At 37.2% G+C, this 21,410-nt stretch overlaps 1 protein-coding gene across 1 annotated transcript in view; it reads left to right on the top strand.

Moving 5' to 3' along the window:
• Nucleotides 1-21,410, top strand: part of KPNA1 (karyopherin subunit alpha 1) — a 96,333-nt gene that overhangs the window by 20,087 nt on the left and 54,836 nt on the right. Inside the window, exon 2 of the mRNA XM_036747022.1 lies at nucleotides 14,849-14,982. Coding sequence (XP_036602917.1) covers nucleotides 14,854-14,982 — 129 coding nt within the window. The 5' untranslated portion in view covers nucleotides 14,849-14,853. The remainder of the gene's footprint in view (nucleotides 1-14,848; nucleotides 14,983-21,410) is intronic.

A 21,410-nucleotide genomic window follows, 5' to 3' on the forward strand; every position in this document is an offset into this window, starting at 1 on the left:
TCTAGAAATTCATCTTACCCAAGAAAGAAGTAGGAAGGAAAGGAGCTAAGAAACAAGGGATAGGGTGATAAATAGATTAGAGTGAAAAAAGAGAAGGACAAATAGAAGAGAATAGGATGGAGGGAAATACATAGCAGTCATAAATGTGAATGGGACAAACTCATAAAATGGAAGAAGATAGAATGGATTAGAAGACAGAAGCCAGATATATTATTTATGAGATAAAGGAAGAGTTTTATCTTTTGGTAGTTTTAGAGATCCATCTGAGTAAATTTTCAGTGATTTTTTTTTTCTAATAAACTCAGGGGTTTTTGGAGCCAAGGTAAGTTTAGAGGTTGCTTTCTGCAGTAGAGAATATGACAGGATTTCTATAGGCAGGGGAAAAAAGTCCGATTTCTAGGAGCTAGAGAAAATTATAGGATTGTGGCACAAACTTAGGAAGAGCTTTTCCAAGAATGGCCAGGGATCCAGAAAACAAGCTAAGACCTGGACAGAGAATCCTTAAATCAATCAATCAAACATTTTTTAAGCACCTTCTCTGTGCTAAGTATTGTGCTAATCTATGGAGATTAAAAAAGGAGGCAAAAGATGGTTTCTGTCCTCAAGGAGTTTGCAATCAAATGGGGGAGACAACATAAAAAGAAATATATACAATAGTAAACCATATACAGGAGAAGTAGGAAATAATTAACAGAGGGAAGGCACTAGAATTAAGTGATATTGAGGAAAGACTCCCTCTAAAAGATGGGATTTTGGTTGGGGCTTAACAGAGGTCAGTAGTTGGAATAGAGGAGGGAGAGCATTCCAGGTATGATGGACAGCCAGAGAAGCTGAGAGAGTATCTTGTTTGTGGAGTAGCCAGGAGTCTAAGTACGTGGTGGGGGGAGTAAGGTGTAAGAAGATTGGAAAAGTAGAAGGAACTTAAGTTATGAAGGACTTTGAAGGCCAGTGTGTTTTGTATTTGCTTCTGCAGATAATAGGAAGCCACTGGATTTCAAAATGGCTGAATGGAGGATGGATTGGAATGGGTAGAAAGACTTAAAGCAAGTAGACCTTTCAGCAGGCTATTTCAGTAGTCTGGGTGTAGAGTGATGAGTGCCTGGTGACAGTGTCAAAGGAGAGAGTGGGGCTTATTTAAGAGGTTTTGCAAAGGTGAAATTGACAGCAGATAGAGGAGGTAAGAGATACTGAGGGGTCCAGGTTGTGAACCTGAGGAACTGGGCAGTGGGTTTTCAGAATCCCCTCACAAAAGGACAGGACAGAATGAATTGGATCTTAAGAACATGCTTGAATCTTCAGAACATCCCATACTCAAAGGAACTGGATAATTTAGTACAAAGAAATATAGTAAAGAGATTCAGAAATCAGCTCTTAGCAGACTGGGTATCAGGATAACCCAGATCAGGTACTGGTAGAGGCAGACACAGTCAGCATCTTAGTGCAGACCCTCAATACCTCTTATCTGTATTAGGAACACAGCCTTTTGTTCTCCCTGTGCCAAATCTCCTCTTACTGCAATCCATCATATCCTTCTAGCTGCCAAAATTGTTTTCCTTAAATGCGGTTTTCACCCTGTCACTTTCCTGCTGTCAATTCTGATGGCTCACTATTGCCTCTCAGGTCGAATAAAATTTCTGTTTAAATTTTTAAAAAAATATATTTATTGGTATCTTTTGTTTTTGCATCACTTAGATTTCCCCCTGACATTTCCCCCTCCCTGCTCCCAGAGAATCATCCCTCTGACAAAGAACTTAAAAAAAAATGTCAGTAGCCTTGATCAGTACATCAAGATAAGTGACACTATTTGCAATATTCCACACCCATGTGTGGGACACTTCTGCAACAGTGTTAGGAGTGTTTTTTCATCTCTTCCTTAGGGCCAACTTTGTTCTTTGGAATTTTGCAGCGTTATTTTAAATTGTTTTGTGGTTGTAACTTTTAAAGCCCTTTACAACCTCACTGCAGTCTATCTTTTAATCCTCACTGAATGATGCTATTATACCTACACTCTGCCACCTAGCTGAACTAGCCTTTGCACTATTCCTTACATATACTAACATGACAAAACTCTATCTCCTGTCTCAGTGCCCTTGCATTAGCCATCCCCAACATAGAGCATGTACTCTTCACCTCAGTACACAATTTGTTGGTTGATTGAAGGTTGTCTTTTTTTTTGGAAGGGGGAAGGAAGGGCAGTTGGGGTTAAGTGACTTGCCTGAGGTCACACAGCTAGTAAGTGTGTCAGTTGTCTGAGGTCGAATTTGAACTCTGGTCCTGCTGACTCCAGGGCTGGTGCTCTATTTACTGCGCCACCTAGCTGCCCTATATTGAAGGTTGTCTTGATGCTAAGCTAAGGTATATTTATTTACCCACAGTTAAAATTGAGGTCATTGTGGGGCCCACACAAAGTGGTTAGCAGGTACAGTTAAATGAAGTAAAAAGAGTGGGGCAGGAGAGTAAAAAGAGATTTATCTCAAATGAGATAATATTTATAAAAAATGATTAGTATAGTGGGTGGTACATGGTAGGCACTTACTCCATTCTCCTTTCCTCCCCTACCTTAACAGACTTTTCTGTCTAGATTCAACTTGTTGGCGCTTTCTTACTTTGGTATTTCCTGAGTCTGGACTCAAATCCTGAAATTTAGTTTTGACCATTAGCTTCTCAATTTTATCCCAAGTCTAGGCCTACTGCCTTGTTTAACCCCCAACTTTTTCTTGGTTTCCCTGGTCCTGCCTTTTTGTCCTTCCTCTAAGCTTCAAGGACCTCATGTTGACATTGTTTTATTATGTACTTGAACTTGACTTAAGGTTCCAGAAGCAGAAATAATCACAACACAGCTTAATTTTATAGAACATAGGGCATGTGATTTCATCAGTGTGGGGAATTCTTCCCACTAGATCACAATTATGACTTAGTAGCTGACACTTAGGAGGGTGCCTAAGCCACATGGAAAATAATTGCCAAGGGTCAGTCATCCAATGTTATTTGCCTCAGACAGATATCCTGTGTCTGCATGTTTTTTAGACTATATTGAATTGAAAAGTCACTCTGTTCCATCAAATTTTGGGGTTATAGAAGTTCAGAATTTCGGAGATACAAGACACCTTGGCAATTATCGGGTCATTTTTCTTAGGGAAAGTTGTGTCCAAGGTCAAATATTAGCAAAACTGGAGTCTAAAGTCCACTTTCCCAACATTTAGTATAAGGATGACATTCAACTCTTCAATTTCAGACAACAAAAATTATTTGGCATTTAAAATGAATATCTTGATCTAAGCTGAAAGTGGATAAGACAGGCATAGTAAATGCATCATTTCTGTTCAGCATTTTGTTTGGAAAATTTTGACTTGACTGTTTTGCCTTTATTTCCCCAGCTTAGCACATAGCAAATGCTTAATTCTTGCTGATTTGACTTGATATGAACAAATAGGGGACAATATTTCTGAAAACATATGGCTTAAATGGATCTAGTAATTTTGTAATTGTGAGTCTTTATCATCAAGTTTGTCCTCATTTTGAGAAATCACCCTGGTTAAATTTTTAATATTTTTACTTGTGAGAGATATCTGTCTTTATTTTCCTGTACAAATGTTTAGCTAAATAAAAAATGTCTGGGGAAGAAATTGCTTTGAATCATTTAAAAAGCATTTATTTAGTAATTGTAATGTGTCAGGCATTGTAAACGGGTGCTTGGGATCCAAATAGTCCCTGCCCTCAAGGAGTTTATATTCTGTTGGGGGAGACAAAACACACATGTAGGTATATACAAAATAGAAAGTGATATTGATGTGTAGGGTGCTAACAGTTGAGGGATTATGACTCAGTTCAATAAACCTTTATTAAGCTCTCACTGTGTTAAGTGCTGGGAATACAAAAAAGGTAAAAGATAGCCTCTGCCTGCAGGGAGCTTACAATCTAACTAGGGGGATAACATACAAACACATATATACAAAGCAAGCTATATAAAATATAAATAGGAAATAATTAAAAGAGGAATTAAGAGGAGTTAGGGAAGGCTTGATCCAGAAGGTGGAATTTTAGTTGGGACTTAAAAAAGACCAAGGAGGTTAGTATTTGGAGTGGAAGAAAGGAGAGTGTTCCAGTCATGGTGGACTGCCAAAGAAAATTTCCCAGAGCCAAGAAATGGAACATCTTGTTCATGGAACAGCCAGGAGTCTAGCGTCACTAGATTGAATAGTACATGTTGGGGGAGTAAGGTGTAAAAAGACTGGAAAGAAGGAAGGGGGCTAGGTTATGGAGAGCTTTGAATGCCAAAATAGAACATTTTGTATTTGCTACTTGGAGGCAATAGGAAGCCACTGGATTTTGAGAGAAGAGCAGCCTTTTCAGATAATTGTGGATATTCTTCTTTGATAGTACACCAAAACTTGGCAAGTGGTAGGTTTGTAAGGTTAGCTGCAGTGTACCTCCAAAACCAAATCAATGAACTCTTCTAGTACATTGAAATCCATTAGTCTATCCTTCTAAATATTGGAACCTCATCGTACAATATCAAAAAATTACATTCATTAATATTATCATTGATGTCATCAGAAAAGTCTTTAAGTATTGGGAAGCTGTCAAGATCATGGTGATGGATACAAGTTTTCCAAAATTTTAATTTTTGTTTGAAAGCTTGAATTTTATCATTGCAACAGATACTGTCATTTGTTTTATTTGAAGAGCAGCCTTTGTTCATTTCTTGAGAAAATGTCTGCAAAATACCCAAATCTTAATTAAACATAATTTGCCAGACATTCTTTCATGTAAAAATAAAATTTGCCAGTCCTTCTTTCATGTAAAAATAATGTTCTATGAAAAAAGTAGCTAGTTCAGTTTGCACTTGAATTAAGGAACAAAGTACAAGTGATTTTCCTCAAGATAACCATTGTATTTTGGTATAGAGTAGAAGTATTTTATAAAGGTACTTCCCATTTTATCACACAGAATATTTAGAAGATTGGGCTGAGGTTTAATAAAATGAAATAATTTTTATTCCTTCATCAAGGACATTCTTAAGTGCAGCTGACTTTTTTTTTCTTCCTGTGATTGTGGACATAAAGAATATGGTAGCTAATAATACAATTTAGTGTAATTGCCTTGATTCATGTTAAGACTCAGATGGTTTCACCTGCCTTTGCATTTTTACCATCACTGCAAATATCAATACAGTTGCTCCAGGAAAAACATGATACTCAAAGAAGAACTTTGATGAATACAAGCAAAACAACCAAGTCTAGTCATCTGTAGAGTTATCCATTTGTAAGAGAAAAGTACAGTTTTGCAGATAAGATATTAACTCAGCTTTCACATTTGCAGGTAAATCTTTAAATTTGCAAGTCATGCAACTTCCTGAAAACTCCTCTATACATAACACTTGCAGACAGCTAGGGTGGCGCAGTGGGTAGGGTGCCGGGCCTGGAGTCAGGAAGGCTTATCTTCCTGAGCTTAAATGTGGCCTCAGACACTTTTTAGCTGTGTGACCCTGGGCACACAGCTTATGTGCCTTAACCTTGTTTGCCTTAGTTTCCTCATATGTAAAATGAGCTGGAGAAGGAAATGGCAAACTACTCTATTATCTTTGCCAGGAGAACCCCAAATGAGGTCACGAAGAGGTAGACTGAAATGACTGAACAACAACACGTAACTTGTGACAGAATAAGAGTGAAAAAGGGCAAATAATCTCTTACATTTGTTATAAAAATAGTTTGGACTTCAGACCCCCTGAAAAGGTTTTGGAGACCTCAAGAGTCCTGTAAGGCCACGCTTTGAGAACCATTGTTCTATAGATATAGAGGAATTTGGAAGAGGAATGGGTTTGAGCAGAAAGAGCCTCTGTCTTGGTCATGTTGAGTTCGAGATGCCCTCGGAGTCATCTTGGAGTTGACAAGTAAACTCATGGGAGCTTATGAGTTTGCTTTTTTATTCAGAGAATAGAAAAGATAGCCTAGGACCTCAAAGTCCCTCATGGGATATTCTCATAATTAAGGGTTGTGATATGGATCATGATCCATATCTGAGCTCATCATCGTCATTGTCATCAACCTAGTAGCTAGTATTTATATAGCACCCACTATATACCAGGCATTGTGCTAAGTGCTTTACAGATATTATCTCACAACAACTCTGAAAGGTAGGTGCTGTTATTAAGCCCATTTTATGGTTTAGGAAACTGAAGAGAACAGAGTTTAAGTGATTTGCCCATAGCTAGTAAATATCTGAGGCTGAATTTGAACTCAAGTCTTCCTTATTCCAGGCCCAGTGCTCTGTTCACTGTGCCACCCAGCTTCTTTATACACAAGACAAACTAAGTATCTGTACTATGATATATAGTTGTATTGACTGCTAGTAAACCTAGTCCATTATCTTGATCAAGCAGTTCAAATGGACAGTATTCTGGCCCCAGAACTGAACAAGAGGAGGGAGGAGTTAGATATTTAGAGGAAGGGATATTTGATGGACAACACACATGCTCCACTGGTGTGCATACAATTCCAAGATAACTAAAGGAAAGTCCACAGAATCCCTATGGAGGATTTATGGGAGTGTTTGAACAATTCATTACAGAAGAGGAGTTGGATTGCAATCTACATTCATGGCAGGAGTACCCTACATTGATGAGGGCATAGGTCTGTCAAAGTATGGAAGTGCTTTTACTTCCCAAACTTTGAAGGGATGTACTATAAAAAGATCATTGGAATGGTTATAACTCACAACCTGTGTATGTCAGCCTCCTTCTAGGAACCTGACATGTGTAAGGGATTTGGGAGGGTGAGCATCATACGTGCATATATAAGGTAATTCAAAAGGAGCTCTTTAAAAAATTTATCACTCAGCAATTAGGCGTATATCAACATGTAGTCAGGACCAATTTGTAAAAGAAACTATGTGGAAGAAAATTGTGAAATGTAAGACTAATTACCATTGGTACATACTACATGTTCTTATGTAACCTAGTGACTGAATAATACCTTTTTTTTTTTTAAACAGTTCAATTCTGTTTTTAATCACCCTGTATTTATACACAGAACCAGTTCTCTTTCCATTGCACAGTTCTCCCTGGTCTACACCTTATCCACAGTGATATATGAGCATTTTTGTCAAATGTTTTGCTGAAGTCCACATGTAATATTTCTAAGGTATTGTCATGATTTCTAAGTCTAGTAACTATCAAAAGACTCTCTTCATTTATCTTGGACTTCAACTGCCTGTTAGGCATTTGTATTCTACCTTTTGATGTCTAAAGATTTTCTTTTTTTTTTTCTCCTACCTGGAAAAGCAAATCATTTTGTTAAGGAGTTCTACCTACTCTCCATTTTTTTGTTGTTATTCCCATTTACTCAGCAGTTTCCCTGTTCCTTCTGAAGTGCCCCTTCCAGTAGCTACCCTCCTTAGCTCATATTCTTATTTATGAGTTGGTCTCCTTGAAGGGAAGCAACTAACTATCCAAGTTCAATGTGCCTGATGGGTTCCCACTTCTAAAACTCTATAGTTCAAATGCCTCCATCGATATACTTAATTTTGATAGCCCTAGACACAATGAGTTCAAAGAAGGAAACACCAAGATAGCTTAGTAAGAATGGTACATACAAACCATTCCACCCCCCATAAACCTTGGACACACTGTTCCACAAATACACCTAGCATCATTGGGAAGAGTGGGCACATGGAAAACGTGACCAGTCAACTTATGCCTCCAACACTGCTGTGCTCTTTGTCCTTTCTCATTGGGTCTTCATGCTACTCTTCTCTGGGCACATCCTCTCTGATGGGGGTACAGGCCAACAGCCCTCCCCCCAGCCCTTAGCTCCTAGTGCACACTTTATCTTGAAAAAGACCTGAAGTTTGCTTATAGAAGTGGGTGTTGGAAGAGTTGTGACTTGTGAGTTATGAAATGGTGAAGTTTCCTGGGTTCTTGCACTGTTTCTCATGGATGAAATTATTTTGAGTTATAATTCGAGATCAAATGATTTCCAAATATATCACTCTGGTTAGAACAAATTCATGTTTTCAGAACTAGGAACTGATTGAATTTGTTGTAATTTCCTTGTTTGTCCCTGTTTGTTTTGTATTGTTTTGTTTTTTCCTTTGATGATTTCAACTCAGGTTTCTTTGTATTCACATGATACTTAGTAAATTTTGGTCCAGCTTCTCATTTTTATCCTGTATATGTCTTTAATTTTTATCCATGTTTCTTGTGAGCAATAAATTGCAGGATTCTGTTTTCTTATCAAGTGTATCACTTTTTTATTAATTCATTCACATTTAAAGTTATAGGAATTGAATTTGGTTTTCTACATTTGTGTCTCTGGTATTTTTTGTTGTTGTGTTTGTTATTCCCTTTCTTTTAAGAATGTACTTGGTGTGTGTACTCTTAAGATAATCCTATTCTTACTTTCTTCCCCTGTTGTTTGTCATTCCTCGGTTTAGTTTTGTATCTTCCTTCTTAATTCTTCCCTATTTTCTAGTTCTTTATTCCCCCCCCCCCCCAGTTAAGTGATTAATTAAAAACCTGACCTCCTTCCTACATTGCACCTTCTTTTGTTTACTTTTTTCATTTTCTGCACTGTTTCTAAGAAGGATTTCTTTAACTTGTCTTCATTGATTCTTTCTCTTTGTCTAGTCTAAACTTTTATACATTGCTTCATGGACTTTATGCTTATTTATTCTTTCCTAGCCTATTTTGTTATCCTCTCTTCTTTTGTTACTCATGAAATTAAGACTTCTAAAAGACCAAGTCTGAGTTCCTTCTCTTGACCAATATTACTGCTTTATAAATCTTGCTTCTTCACCCTGCCCCCTTGCCCCACCCTTTTCTGTTGTATCCCACTGTTAGAAGTATCAATTCATGAGAGAGGTAATAAGGATAGAAAGATTGCTCTGTAGTTGAAGTCTCCGTATATCCTTAGTCTCATGGTCCAGTTCTACCCTCTGACCTTCCCATAATCATTTTCTTTACCCTTTTTGAGAGTCAAATGGTGGCACAGAGGATAGAATGCTGGTCCTGGAGTCAGGAAGACCTGAGTTCAAATCCAGCCTCAGATATTTACTAGCTATATGACTCTGGGCAAGTCGCTTAACCACTGTTTGCCTCGGTTTCCTCAGTTATAAAATGGGAATAATACCATTGTGTAAATGCTTATTCCCTCTCTCCTCTCCCATTTGCCATGTAGTCTTCTCTCAAGGTCCATGTCTATCTACTTTTTGGGATGCCTGTGTTGTTAACTTCCCCCATGTTCACTTCCCCCACCCCACCCCACCCCACCCCACCCCACCCCACCCCACCCTCCAGTAGCAGTAGTGCCTCTACTTTTACTTCTAAGGTAGGATGTTGTCCATGGAGATACAAAACTCAGAGGAAGTAGCCTCCCTGTGCACCAAAACCCTGCAAATTAAACGATTAAAGGGTTCACCCCTGGCGCCCCCCCCCCCTCCCCCTCCCCGTTACAAAATATACCTCTCCTTCCATGGAAATGTTCTTCAGTAGAAACTCTCTTAACTGAATGAGTTAAGATCTCTCTCATTCTTTTCCTTTCTTTTCAGTTCCTCCCTTTGCCGCCTAACCCATTCTTGTGTAGCTCCTTTCCTTCCCAAGGGACCACTTGATTAAGATAGCTCACACATTCCCTGTATCTTCCAACTCTTGTTTCTGCTTTTATTCACCTTAGTATTCTTCATTTTAGTCCCACAAAATATTGATTTCTCTGTAGACCGCGGTTGCCTGGGTTTTATTCCCTAGTGTTTTAGGCATGTAGTATCACTTCTTCTATTTTAAGTTATTCTTTCTTATCCTTGTGTTCTTTCAGAAGCAAATCTCTTAAGGGTCCTTGTTTATTCTTTTTTTTTTTTTAATCATTAGATGTCTTTATCTATTTTTTTTTTCCCCTTCTAATATTCCCTAGAAATAGGGTAATTTTTTCATTGTGCTTTCTCTGGTAGTTGCATTTATTTTCTTCTCCATGGACATAGGGTGGTGAGGGAGGTGGCAGTTCTTGCAGTTGAATAATTGGCCCCATTCAGGTTTTTTTTTTTTTGTTTGTTTGTTGTAGGAATTTTTTGCAGGAATGCTTCAAATGCCACCTTTTTTCATTAATGATTAGGTTCAGATTTACATCTTGAGTGCCTTTGGTTTAAATATATTATTCCATTCCTTTCTGTGGTTTCTGGTCAGTGTAAAGTAGTTTTGTGTTAATCCTTTATATTTTAGTCACTTGCTGAATTTGCTGAATGTGTTGTCATTGTAGTTGTCAAATTTATGTGTCTTGGAGTTTGAAACAAATTTTGTTTTTGTTTTTTCCTGGATGTGATTTGTAAATTCTTTTAATTAGTATTTTGTTTTCTTCATTCAGAGGTTTCTGGGAAGTTTTCTTATACTCTTTCTTGCATTATGACGTTCAGGATTTTTGACTTGTCATGTTCTTCTGGCTGGCCTGTTAAGCCTTAAATGGTTTCTAAGCATCCTGTCTTTGAGATTGTTTTGCTTTGTGTTTATATAGAGATTTGCCAAGTTTTTGAGAGACCTACTACAGCATTTTGAGTTTTTCTGTTGTACTAATTATTTTTACTACCCAGGTCATAAACTGTCATTTATTCTTGTCTTTTTCTCTCAAGACTCTGATTTTCCTTCTTGAATCATTCTGGAACATCCTGCTGTGGTTCCCCAGTCTCTTGGGAATTCATAGCATTCTGAATTTCATCAGGCATTAGTTCATTTTTCTTTGTTTTACAGTAGTTATTTAAAATCATTCATAATCTTATAAATGTCTTGTTTCTCATCTTTCTAATTTTTGTACTTTCCTGTTGATATATCTGCTTGTGTTCTAGGTTTTCAGTTAAATTTTCTTTCTCCTGAGATCTTTGGTGGTTTTAGTCTTTTTCCCTCCTTTGTATTCCCTATGACTCATTTTCTGACCCCTCACTTGATGTTGGGTTTAACCCCTCTACGCCCACCCCTGCTGAACCTCAGAGCTCTTTTTGGCCTCCTCCTGTGTTGAGTAATTTCCTTTTCATTTGCTTCATTCCCTGACCCAAGTAGCTTCTAGGTGGATAGGACTGACCCAGCTGGATTCTAGTTTTCCTTCAGATCTGTTATAGCCCTACTATATATTTTCCCCTCCCCCCAACAATTCTCTCCATATTTTAGTTCTGTAGATGAACTGGTTCCATGTCTGCCCCCTTTTTCAGGCTTGGGGGAAGATGGTATGGTTGTATACCCACAAATCTGCAACCTTAGCGTTTCCTAACCCGAGCAGCACCCTAGGCAGAGCAAGGACCCTCACCCCCTATACCACAACTATCTCCACATTTGACTAGGTAGAATTGAGTTCTTTGTTACTACTGGGTGCTAAGGGGAAGGGCAGGGGTGGAGTGTGCCAGCAGAAACTTCAGCAAGAGGATAATCCTTGAGTGGGTCCCAGAACACAAGCCTGTGAGTCAGATTGTATGTCCAACTTTCACCTACCTTCAACCTGAAGGTTGGTGGGAAAAGAAAGGTGCTGAATTAGTGTTCTCCACTGTGAATTCATAAGGCTGTAATTGTTGTATCTCCCACACATATTTCAAAGTAAGGATTGGAGAAAAAATCTAATTCTTTATCTTGTAGGTTTTATTACCTTGTATATTCCATTACATTAATAAAATATAATTTGTTTCATCATCCCCTAGTTACTTGATGAGCACTGTTCTTTGCCACTACAAAAAGAGTTGCTATATTTTTGTACATATAGGTCCGATCCGATAAATGTAAGATAGAACCTTAGAGTTGCTTTAATTTCTCTGATAGTGATTTGGAACATTTTTTGGTGACTATTGATAGCTTAAATTTTTTTTTCCTTTAAAAATTGCGTTTTCATATCCTTTGACCATTTATCTTGTTGCAATTTTTGAAGTAGGCCAGCACTTTTTTTCTTTTGGTCGGTTGATATACTCTATGCATTCTCACTGTTCTTGTTAGAACTTTTTTTTCAGAAGTAGGATAGTTTAAATCAGTACATTTTGGCCCCTCCTGGGCTGACTTCCCCAGTAGAATATTAGGGTATGGTAGGGTGTGTATCAGATTATGTTCAACCTTTCCTCCCTTAATTTCAGTACTTTGAGACTAAATGTGGCCAAACAAAAATTATAAGCCTGAAGCCAATCTAATGGTAATTTACCTCTTTGAATTTAGCAAAGCTTATTCTTAACAATGGACGTACAGTTTGTCATCATTAATTTCCTTGAAGCCATTCTGGTTGGTATGCCACCTATCAGAACTTAAGCTCTCTTGACGCAGGCTTTGAGAAATCAGTCATTTCTGTATTATGATGAGTTGTCAGAGTGGTTCTAGGTTGCTTTTTTTTTTTAAAGACTTAAAGCCTTTTTCTTTCTTTGTTGAGATCACTTAGTAACCTGTTGATAATCAGTTCTTGTATTGTGAGTGTGTTTGCAGATAATTAGCTTAAGTATACTAAATATTTTAATATCAGATAACCAAAGTTGAATTAAATCTAAAAGTTGGAAGTAACCGCAGTATATAAACTACATTTATTGGAAAGGGTTTAAAGAAAATTTCTTTAAGGGATTCAGAAAAAGGAATAGGGAACCTGAGGAAATGTCTTGCAACTCAACTTCTGCCACACTCTATTCAGTAGAGATTCGCCTTTTTACCACAAGCTCTTAATACTTCCTTTCAAATTCCCATTTCAGCCATCAGTTTCTTTTTTTTTTTAACTTATGGGCTAAAATATTTACATAACATAGTATAATGAGAGAAAAAGATGATGATACACGAAACTGCAACTCTATTATGTACACCCTGCTATTCTTTTTAAATATATAATAAAGTTATCATGTAAATTTCTTTTTTTCCCCCTTTTTTTCTTCCCTGCTTTCCCTCCAGAGATGGCCAACCATCAGTTTCTCATAATTAGTCAGAATCAGTTCCAGAATAGCACATTTCATATGACTTCTTTTGTGGGGGGTGGGGGTGGGGAAGAGAGAATAAAATGATCATAGGATCATAGATATAGAGATGAAAGTCACCTCAGAGACCATCTATCTAGTCAAACCCCTCATTTACAGTTTAGGAAACTGCATCTCACAGATAGGTTAAATAACTTGGCCAAAGTTATATAATAAGAGTCATTAAGACAAGTCAAGAATTTATCATCTGCTCTACTTCTGAAAGAAAAAAAGATCTAACCAATTGTCTGGATAGTTTGAGTACCCTATCAACTATATCTCGCGAGCGTGTGTGTGCATGCGCCGCATAAGCTGTATTTGTAGTCTATGTCTTGGGAAGAAATAACCACTTTTTTCCTTTTGACTGTGGGTTCTAGTATTTTCCAAACACAGTATTTCTTCTGTTTTTCCACTACATTTCTGCCCTGTTTTGTGAATTTCCTCTCATAAATATATTTTCTTAATACTAAATATAACTCTGCTGCCTTCTAAATAATACCATTTGACCTGTAATTCTGATATTTGAACTTCCGTTACTATTGATACTGACTAGACTTGCTGCTTTGTAGTGCCTCAGACCCTAAATGCTGCCCACATTAGGAAATCCCAATAATCTGACATCTTAACTTGATTTATTTTGAATGTATGACTATCATATTTATTCACAATCTTCATCAGACTTATGTTTACTCATTAAAGTCATGAGGAAAGCTCTGTCTTTTTATTTCCTGTCAGATCCTTCCCAAATAGACACTTCACTAATTTAGTTAACATTATTAGAATATAATTTCTATCTGAATACAGTAATTCTGGAGAACAAACACGAAGTCATTAGAAAATAAATCTTGGAAAATTGACAAAGTTCTGAGGATTAGATTTTTTTTTTCTTTGAATGCTTGAGGGTATAACCATGAAAGACTCACTGTATTCATAGCTATTTTCAGAGGGCTGGTGTTTCTTTATCTTCTGTATTCTTCATAGTCTGTCAATAGCAAGGTAATTTGAGACAGTTTTCTCTAATGAGTCAAAATTGTGGGTGTAGGATTTATAAAGGTACATATTACATACAGATAGGAAATTACAGGTGCAAAGAAGTATATGCAGAAGTGCACTTATTGTAATAAGCAGCTTAGAGATGCAGCCTGTACCTTGTCCAGGTCATTTTTGTTTCTCCTTGCCTTCCCAAGAAATCTATTTTTTCCTAGTTCTACAATGCAACTATTCCAGTTGAAGAAGTGTACTGGTTTCTTTTGATCCCCAATTCTTGTCACTTCAGACTGTCTTTACTTTGGGCTCCTTTTGTTTTTGTTTCGTGTTTCATCCATCTAACTTTTAGTGTCTTCTGCTTCATTCCCAAGTTTCTAGTTTCTTTTTTGTTTTTTTAACCTTTTGTTTGGGCTAGAACCTAGACAAACCTAAAAGCTTTTTCTTAGTGATATCACTTATTAATCTGTTGATAATCAGTTCTAATATTGAAAGTGTGTATGCTAATATCAGCTGAAGTATACTAAATGAACATATTTTGATATCAGATAACCAATGATGAATGAAGTCTAAAAGTTGGAGGTTACCTGCTTCTAGCTTTATTGGAAAGGGTTTAAGAAAACTGCTTTAAAGGGATTCAGTAAAATACAGTAAGAGGTAGGACATCTGAGGAAGTGTAGTACAATTACTTCTGCCAAGCTATACTCATTTTGGAAAGCTCAGAATCCCTTGAAATTGATTTCCAAGAAAACTTGGTAACATAGTTTGCTTGTCCTTTTGTTGGAAACAACCTTTAAGGATGAAATGTAGACTCAGTTTTTGGCACAGAAGTATCACAGTACAGTATAGAAAATAGATTACAAAGCAGTCTTTCCCAGGGAAACCTCTCTGCTGGACTCACTCTCTCAATATAACATTGCAGAAATCATGACCACCTCAGGAAAAGAGAACTTCCGCCTAAAGAGTTACAAGAACAAGTCCCTGAATCCTGATGAGATGCGCCGGAGGAGAGAAGAAGAAGGACTTCAGTTACGCAAACAAAAAAGAGAAGAGCAGGTAAATATTTCATCTTCATTAATTTGTTATAGTTTAATATTTCAGAATAAGTCTGAAAGAAAGCAGTCAATTTGTAGCTTTGTTCATGGTGTTAAATACTTGTTTTATGTACTCAAAGGCCAATCTATCTGTGGAAGCAATTTCTACACTGTGAGCTCCCTAAACCATTGAAGTAAAGGTCTGTCTGACTCCCTCTATGCCCCAAAGTGCCTGTTAGAGCAATGATTCTCAGTCTTTTGTATTTTGAAAACTCTAGAAGAATCTTTCTACTTGTTTTAAGTTTCCTTTTAGAACAGCTGATGTACAATTTTGGGAGAGAATTCTAAGGTTCATTGCCCAAAGAGAAGGTATGAAGGCTGAAGGAGACAGATTGATGCTACATTATCCCAGTGATGGGCAGACCTAGAAGGGTTCCAAGAAGGATAGTGGCATCTGAGGAATGGCAAGACTAGTCATGATTTACTTATGATTATAATGGCACAACGTTTTAAAAAAATATATATATATTTTTAAAAATATACTTTATTTCATTTAATATCTCCCAATTATATGTAAAAAATATTCAGTTATCATTTTTTTAAAAATTGTGAGTTCTAGATTCTCTCCCTTTCTACCCTCCCTGAGGAGGCAAGCAATTTGATATCGATTATACATGTGAAGTAATGCAAAACATTTCCATGTTAGCCGTGTTGCAAAAGAAAACATACAAAAAATAGAACAAGAAAAATGATTTTGAGAAGGTATGCTTCAATCTTCATTCAGAGTTCATCCGTTCTCTCTCTGGAGGTAGATAGTATTTTTTCATCATGGGTCCTTTTGAATTGTCTTGGATCACTGTCTTGATCAGAGTAGTGAAATCTTTCACAGTTGGCCATCGTTACAATATTGCTGTTACTGTGTACAATTTAACCAGCTTTTAAAACCAAAAGTGTCAACCATACTTACTAGATTCTTTGTAGAGAAAAATCTTTTTTTCAGGTCTATGTCCATTAACATTATATTGCAACATTGTAAACAATTAGAAGGAAATATTGAAATACCAAAAAATAACTTTATGATCAAATACTTAGATGTCCCCCCATTCATTTGGCTTTTTTCACAGTGATAGATAATAAGCATATATACTTACACTGACTTTCTGGGAAGCAGAACACTTTTCTATCAGTTATGACTTTCATAAGACAATTACCTTTTTCTGCACTAGTTTGTTTTTTTTTTACCACCTACATCTTCATATAAATCACCTACAGGTTATTGCATATAAATGTGACTTGATATGCACATATCTAGGCATAGACTCTTATTGATTGTTTTGACATTTAGTCTTTAGTGCATTCATCCTTTTATAGGGGTTGGTTGGAATTCACAAATACATGCTTGGTGTCGTGCAGATTTAGGACTGATTTCCAATGAATGGCATACTCTAGTATGGGTTAGAATGATTTTTTGGTAAAGCAAAGTACAGCATTGGAAGGTATGGACAGGTGCAGTCAAAGATAGAGTTGTATGTGGTTTCCGTTGCCTCCCTACTGTTCTAGTTGCAGCATGTTGGGTGGTGGCTCGGACAAGTAGTGGATATGCTTGTTGTTTGAAGGCCCAGAGACCCTGGGGACCTGCGTTTACATTGGGTTTTCAGACAAAGGTCCTGCTATGATGGCCATCATGTTGCCAGTAGAATGATGGGGCCAGACAGCAAGAACCAGTAGCAAAGGGACAGAGCATTTCTAATACAGAAGGTCTGCTTAGGATGAGGAAGGTAGAACCATAAGTTTGCCACATCCACAAGATTGCTAGAGAGTTTCAACAGTCAGCTCTAACTAGAACTGGGTGTAATTTGAAGTCACTTCAGTCAAGTATATCATAGTTGTATAATAGGAGACAGTCCTAGGAAAGTGGAGCCTTAGATTCCTCTGGGTATTTACTTGGTCACTGCTAGTTTCATGCAGTACTATTGGCCACACTACAACATAGCATGCTGTATCATTGGGGATGTATTTTTGATGCTATAATTCCTTGAGGGTCAACATTTGTTAGAATCATTGGGGATGTATAATGAAGTAGCGTGCTTTACACTATATAGCTGCCTAACAATTATCTTTTGAATAGTTAACACCAGTGATTTGTGAAGGGTGACCCGTTCCTTATTGATGCTAGACTTCTATTTGAAATTTAGTTGTTTGTGTTATCTTTACAGGCACAGCTTATTAAATTGTCTAGGCTACCAAATATATCTGCAATAGAGTAGCATACTGTATTTGTTTTACAGTCTCATAACAAAGTGGTGAACATCATGGCACAATACGTGTTTATTTTGGGACTTAACTTAATTCCATGATCCTTCCAGTCGCTTCATCATCTGTCTGAAACTCTCATTGTCTTCTGTCAAGTCAACCATTTTGTGTGTGTGTGTGTGTGTGTGTGTGTGTGTTAAGAGTATTATGAGAGAGGATGTTTTAGAGTTAGCAGAGGTTGTTTCAGTGATCACCCACTTAGCAAATGACACTGAAAAAGAAGGACTCCCAGACCAAAGTAAAATTTTAGCAAATGATTCTAACTGTTGTGCATTGTTTTGTTTTGTTTTTTACTCTCCAAAGCATGCAATGTTAGTAATGCTGAAGATGGAATAATCACTATCAGTGCTTTTTTACCATCAAAGCATTGAAGATTGAATATGGTCTCTTTTTGTAAACTAACTGACGCTTATGTCAGCCTTTCAGAACAACATAGTATTGTAAGTTATAATACAAAAATATAGTCTTGTTTTTTACAGCAGTTCTCTCTTTCCTGTATATCTCCTGCAGTGAGATATTTATGGATACCTCTATAGTTTTCATTCCTATCAACTGTTTTGATCATTTCAACTTTTGACATAAGTCCTAGTTTAGTGCTTTATTGTGGACTAGAAGTAACATTGGGTTCTAGAAAGCTTTGCCAATGAAACACAAACTATGGTGAGTTGTACTGAGCTGAAACAGCTTTGAAGACAATCCTAGTAACAGCCTGAGTCTGCTTATTCAAGAGCCAAATATGGAGAATCACCACTAGGTGATGATTTATTATTTCTTGGCTTGTCCTGGCCTAGCAAAAATACGAAGTAGCCTTCAATTCTGAGTGTCTTCTTCCCCTCTGAGTGTCTGCAGTGACAAGGGCAGAAGATACTCAGAATCACAGTTTTTAGACAATCTATAAATATTATTTAACTACCGGTACTCTAAATGTGAGATCCTTATTTGATCTTACGTGAGGCTTCTAAGTGGTATATAACGGATGGATTGTTGGAGTTGCAGTCAGGAAGACCTAAATTCAAATCCAGCTTCAGACACTTACTAGTTTTATGACTCTGGACAAGTCATTTAACCTTTCTTAACCACAGATTTTTCGTTTGTAAAATTACCATATTAATATATTAAGATATTAAATAGCACCTATTTCCAGGTTGTGAAGATAAAATTTATATGTGTGTATGTATATATGCATACATACACACAAAATAAATATATATAATATTTATATACTCTTTATTAGATATAAAATACACACACCCATATACTGTTGTGTTGAGAGTAGTATGAGAGAGGATGTGTGTCTACATATATATACACACACATATATATATATATATATATATAGATTTCTTTCCATCTTCTGTATCAGGCATTTACTAGTTTTATGTCCCTGGGCAAGTCACTTAACTTTTCTCAGTACCTGCTTCATAATATTCTCGTGAAGATCAAGTGAGATTTCTGTGTATGCATGTATATGTACACATTCAGATTTTATTTACAAATGAGTAATATATAAATATATAAATACATTATAAACTATACTTTTATTTATATATAAATACTATATTAGGATATAGATAAGTATATATATAAATTTTTATTTACATATAATTTATGTGTAACTATAAATAAAATGTTGTATATGTACATATGCACTCATATAAATAAAAATGTCACTTTATCTTCACAATAATCCTGTGATGGGGGTGCTGAAGAAAAATGTATGACTGAGAAAGATGAAGTGAGTTGCCCAGGGTCATAAAACTATTAAGTATCTGACATCAGATTTGAATTTTGGCATTCCTGACTACACACACACACACAGAGCTTTGAAAACCTTGAAGTGCTTTATAGGTGTTAATTATTATGTGAACAAGTGGAACATAATAATATTGAACATACCAATATCAACATTGTTGAGAATCATTAAATTTAGAGTTATAAGGGACCTCAGTGGCCAACTAGTCCATTTTGTTAGAAATACACTTGACGCTAAAATTCAGGTATTAAGGGCAATTTTTTATTATTGAGGAATTCAAAGGAATTGGTAAATGTTCCTGGCCAGGAGTGGACTCCACCCTTCTTTAGGAAGAGGGAGTGGGGAGTACAGTAGTGAGACCAACTTTATTCTGTTAGACTGACATAGATTGATGCGCCATCAGCTCAGTACCTCCCCTCAGAGAGCATATTGGTCCGCTCCCTTCTAGGTCACAGTCTTCCCTATACGCCCCCAATATGCAACTCCTTGGCATGTTCCCCCCTCCTCAACATACATCCCATGTTCAATAATGGCGGAAAACTCCTCTCTGTGGCTGTGTAAAGTAATCTTCAGTTAGCCAATTATGCATGCTTGGTAACCGTTTGACCCAGTTTTCTTTTCATCTGTGACCATTATCTGGCCAGTTTAGACCAGTTTTGCCTATATCCTGAAACTGGTTTTTGCAAAACCACAAACTCTATTCCCATTGGCTGAGGGGACTCTCATCCTGGTTGATTTTTACTCCTTCTTTGTTCAAGCTGACACTTCATTAATTATTCTGTAGAACTCAGTTCTTCTGTGGAAACCTGACTTTCCCTAACTTTTACCCATCTCTCACAATTTCATTCTTGAAAAAGAATTCCTTTTACAACATATCTGACAAAGAGATCCAGCGTTTGCTTTTGTAGACTTCTATTGCATGGGAATTCACTACTTCCCAATTTTCCGTTCTACTTTTGGATAGCTCTAATTCTTCATAGAAATTAAATAAGGAAGAACAAGGAAGTTCTAGTTAGATGGAAAGATGCCTCATAGGCTGGAAAAAGAGGAGGAGTTTTTGATCAGCCAAACAACATTAACTACAGGCATCATTGTGTGGCAGGGCTGTCCAAAATGCAGCCTGCAGTGTGGATTTATGTGGCCCACCTACAAGCACAGAAATTTACATAAATGCTTTAGTAAACGAAACCGACCTACTGCAGAGCTCTCACTAAAATGGCAAATCAAAATATATTGTCTATTGTTTCAATAAAAACCTAAGGGTTGGACAGCCCTGCTTTGAGCAATGAAATCTGTTGCCAAGGTTGAAGAAGTAGACATTGTGAAGATCGTCTAAACTAAGCCATCATATACCTTAGTCATCAGTGCCTTTACTGTAAAGGTTGAAGTAGAGGAATGTGGTGAAAAATGTTTGAAAGTATGGTTTAGGGTTAAGAAAAAAATGTGGCTTCATACTTACATATCCTGGTATTATTTATAGAAGAGTTCTTAGAAACCATTTAGTCCAACCCACCTGGTTCCAGATGAGGAAACTGAAGCTCTGAAAGTTTGTCCCATAGCTAAAGTATCAGTGTGGGATTTGAACCGAGGTCCTTTTGACTTTTAGAATCAGTGATTTGTTTCCACTGTGCCACACTGCCTCTTGAAACATCAAAATGAAAAGACTATACCTCACTACCTTGCCCAGGCTGGAGTACAGTGGCTATTCACAGTCATAATCCCACTACTGATTGACTCGAGTATGGACCTATTTCATTTGCTACATAGGCTAATTTATCCCTCCTTAGGCAACCTAATAGCCTGCTGTTCCTAGGGCCTTAACCATATTGATGCCAAATTTAGTGTTGTCACATAATCAGCATAGCTTCCTGGAGCTCGGAACCCCTCCAACCTCTAGCCACCTAAGTAGCTAGGGTTGTGTATATAGTGTAAATGCCACCATGCAGGTTGGAAGGTACTGTATGTGTCATTCCATCCTTCAGTTAGGCATTTATTAAGCACCTGCCTTGTGCCAGCCACTGTGATAAGCCCCAGGGATATATAGCAAGGCAAAAATACCAGCCCTCAAGGAGCTCAAATTCTAATGGGGGAACTATGTGCATATAAGACATATAGAGTCCAAAAGGGAGGTAATCTCCATGGGGAGGCACCAGTGTGTGGTGGGAATGGAGTGGGAAGGGCCTCTTGCAGAAGATGAGGTTTAAGGTGAATCTTGAAGGAAGCCAAAAAGTGGACATGAGGAGGGAAACATTCCAAACATAGGACACAGCCAGTGCCAAGGAAGGGAGATGGGATGTTGTTTGTGAGGAACAGCAAGGCTAGTGTTCCTGAATCATAGAGTATGCGAAGGGGAGTAAAATATAAGAAGACTGGAAATATAAGAA

The sequence above is a fragment of the Trichosurus vulpecula genome, chromosome 2, assembly GCF_011100635.1.
Source record: "Trichosurus vulpecula isolate mTriVul1 chromosome 2, mTriVul1.pri, whole genome shotgun sequence".
Taxonomy (NCBI): Eukaryota; Metazoa; Chordata; class Mammalia; order Diprotodontia; family Phalangeridae; genus Trichosurus; species Trichosurus vulpecula.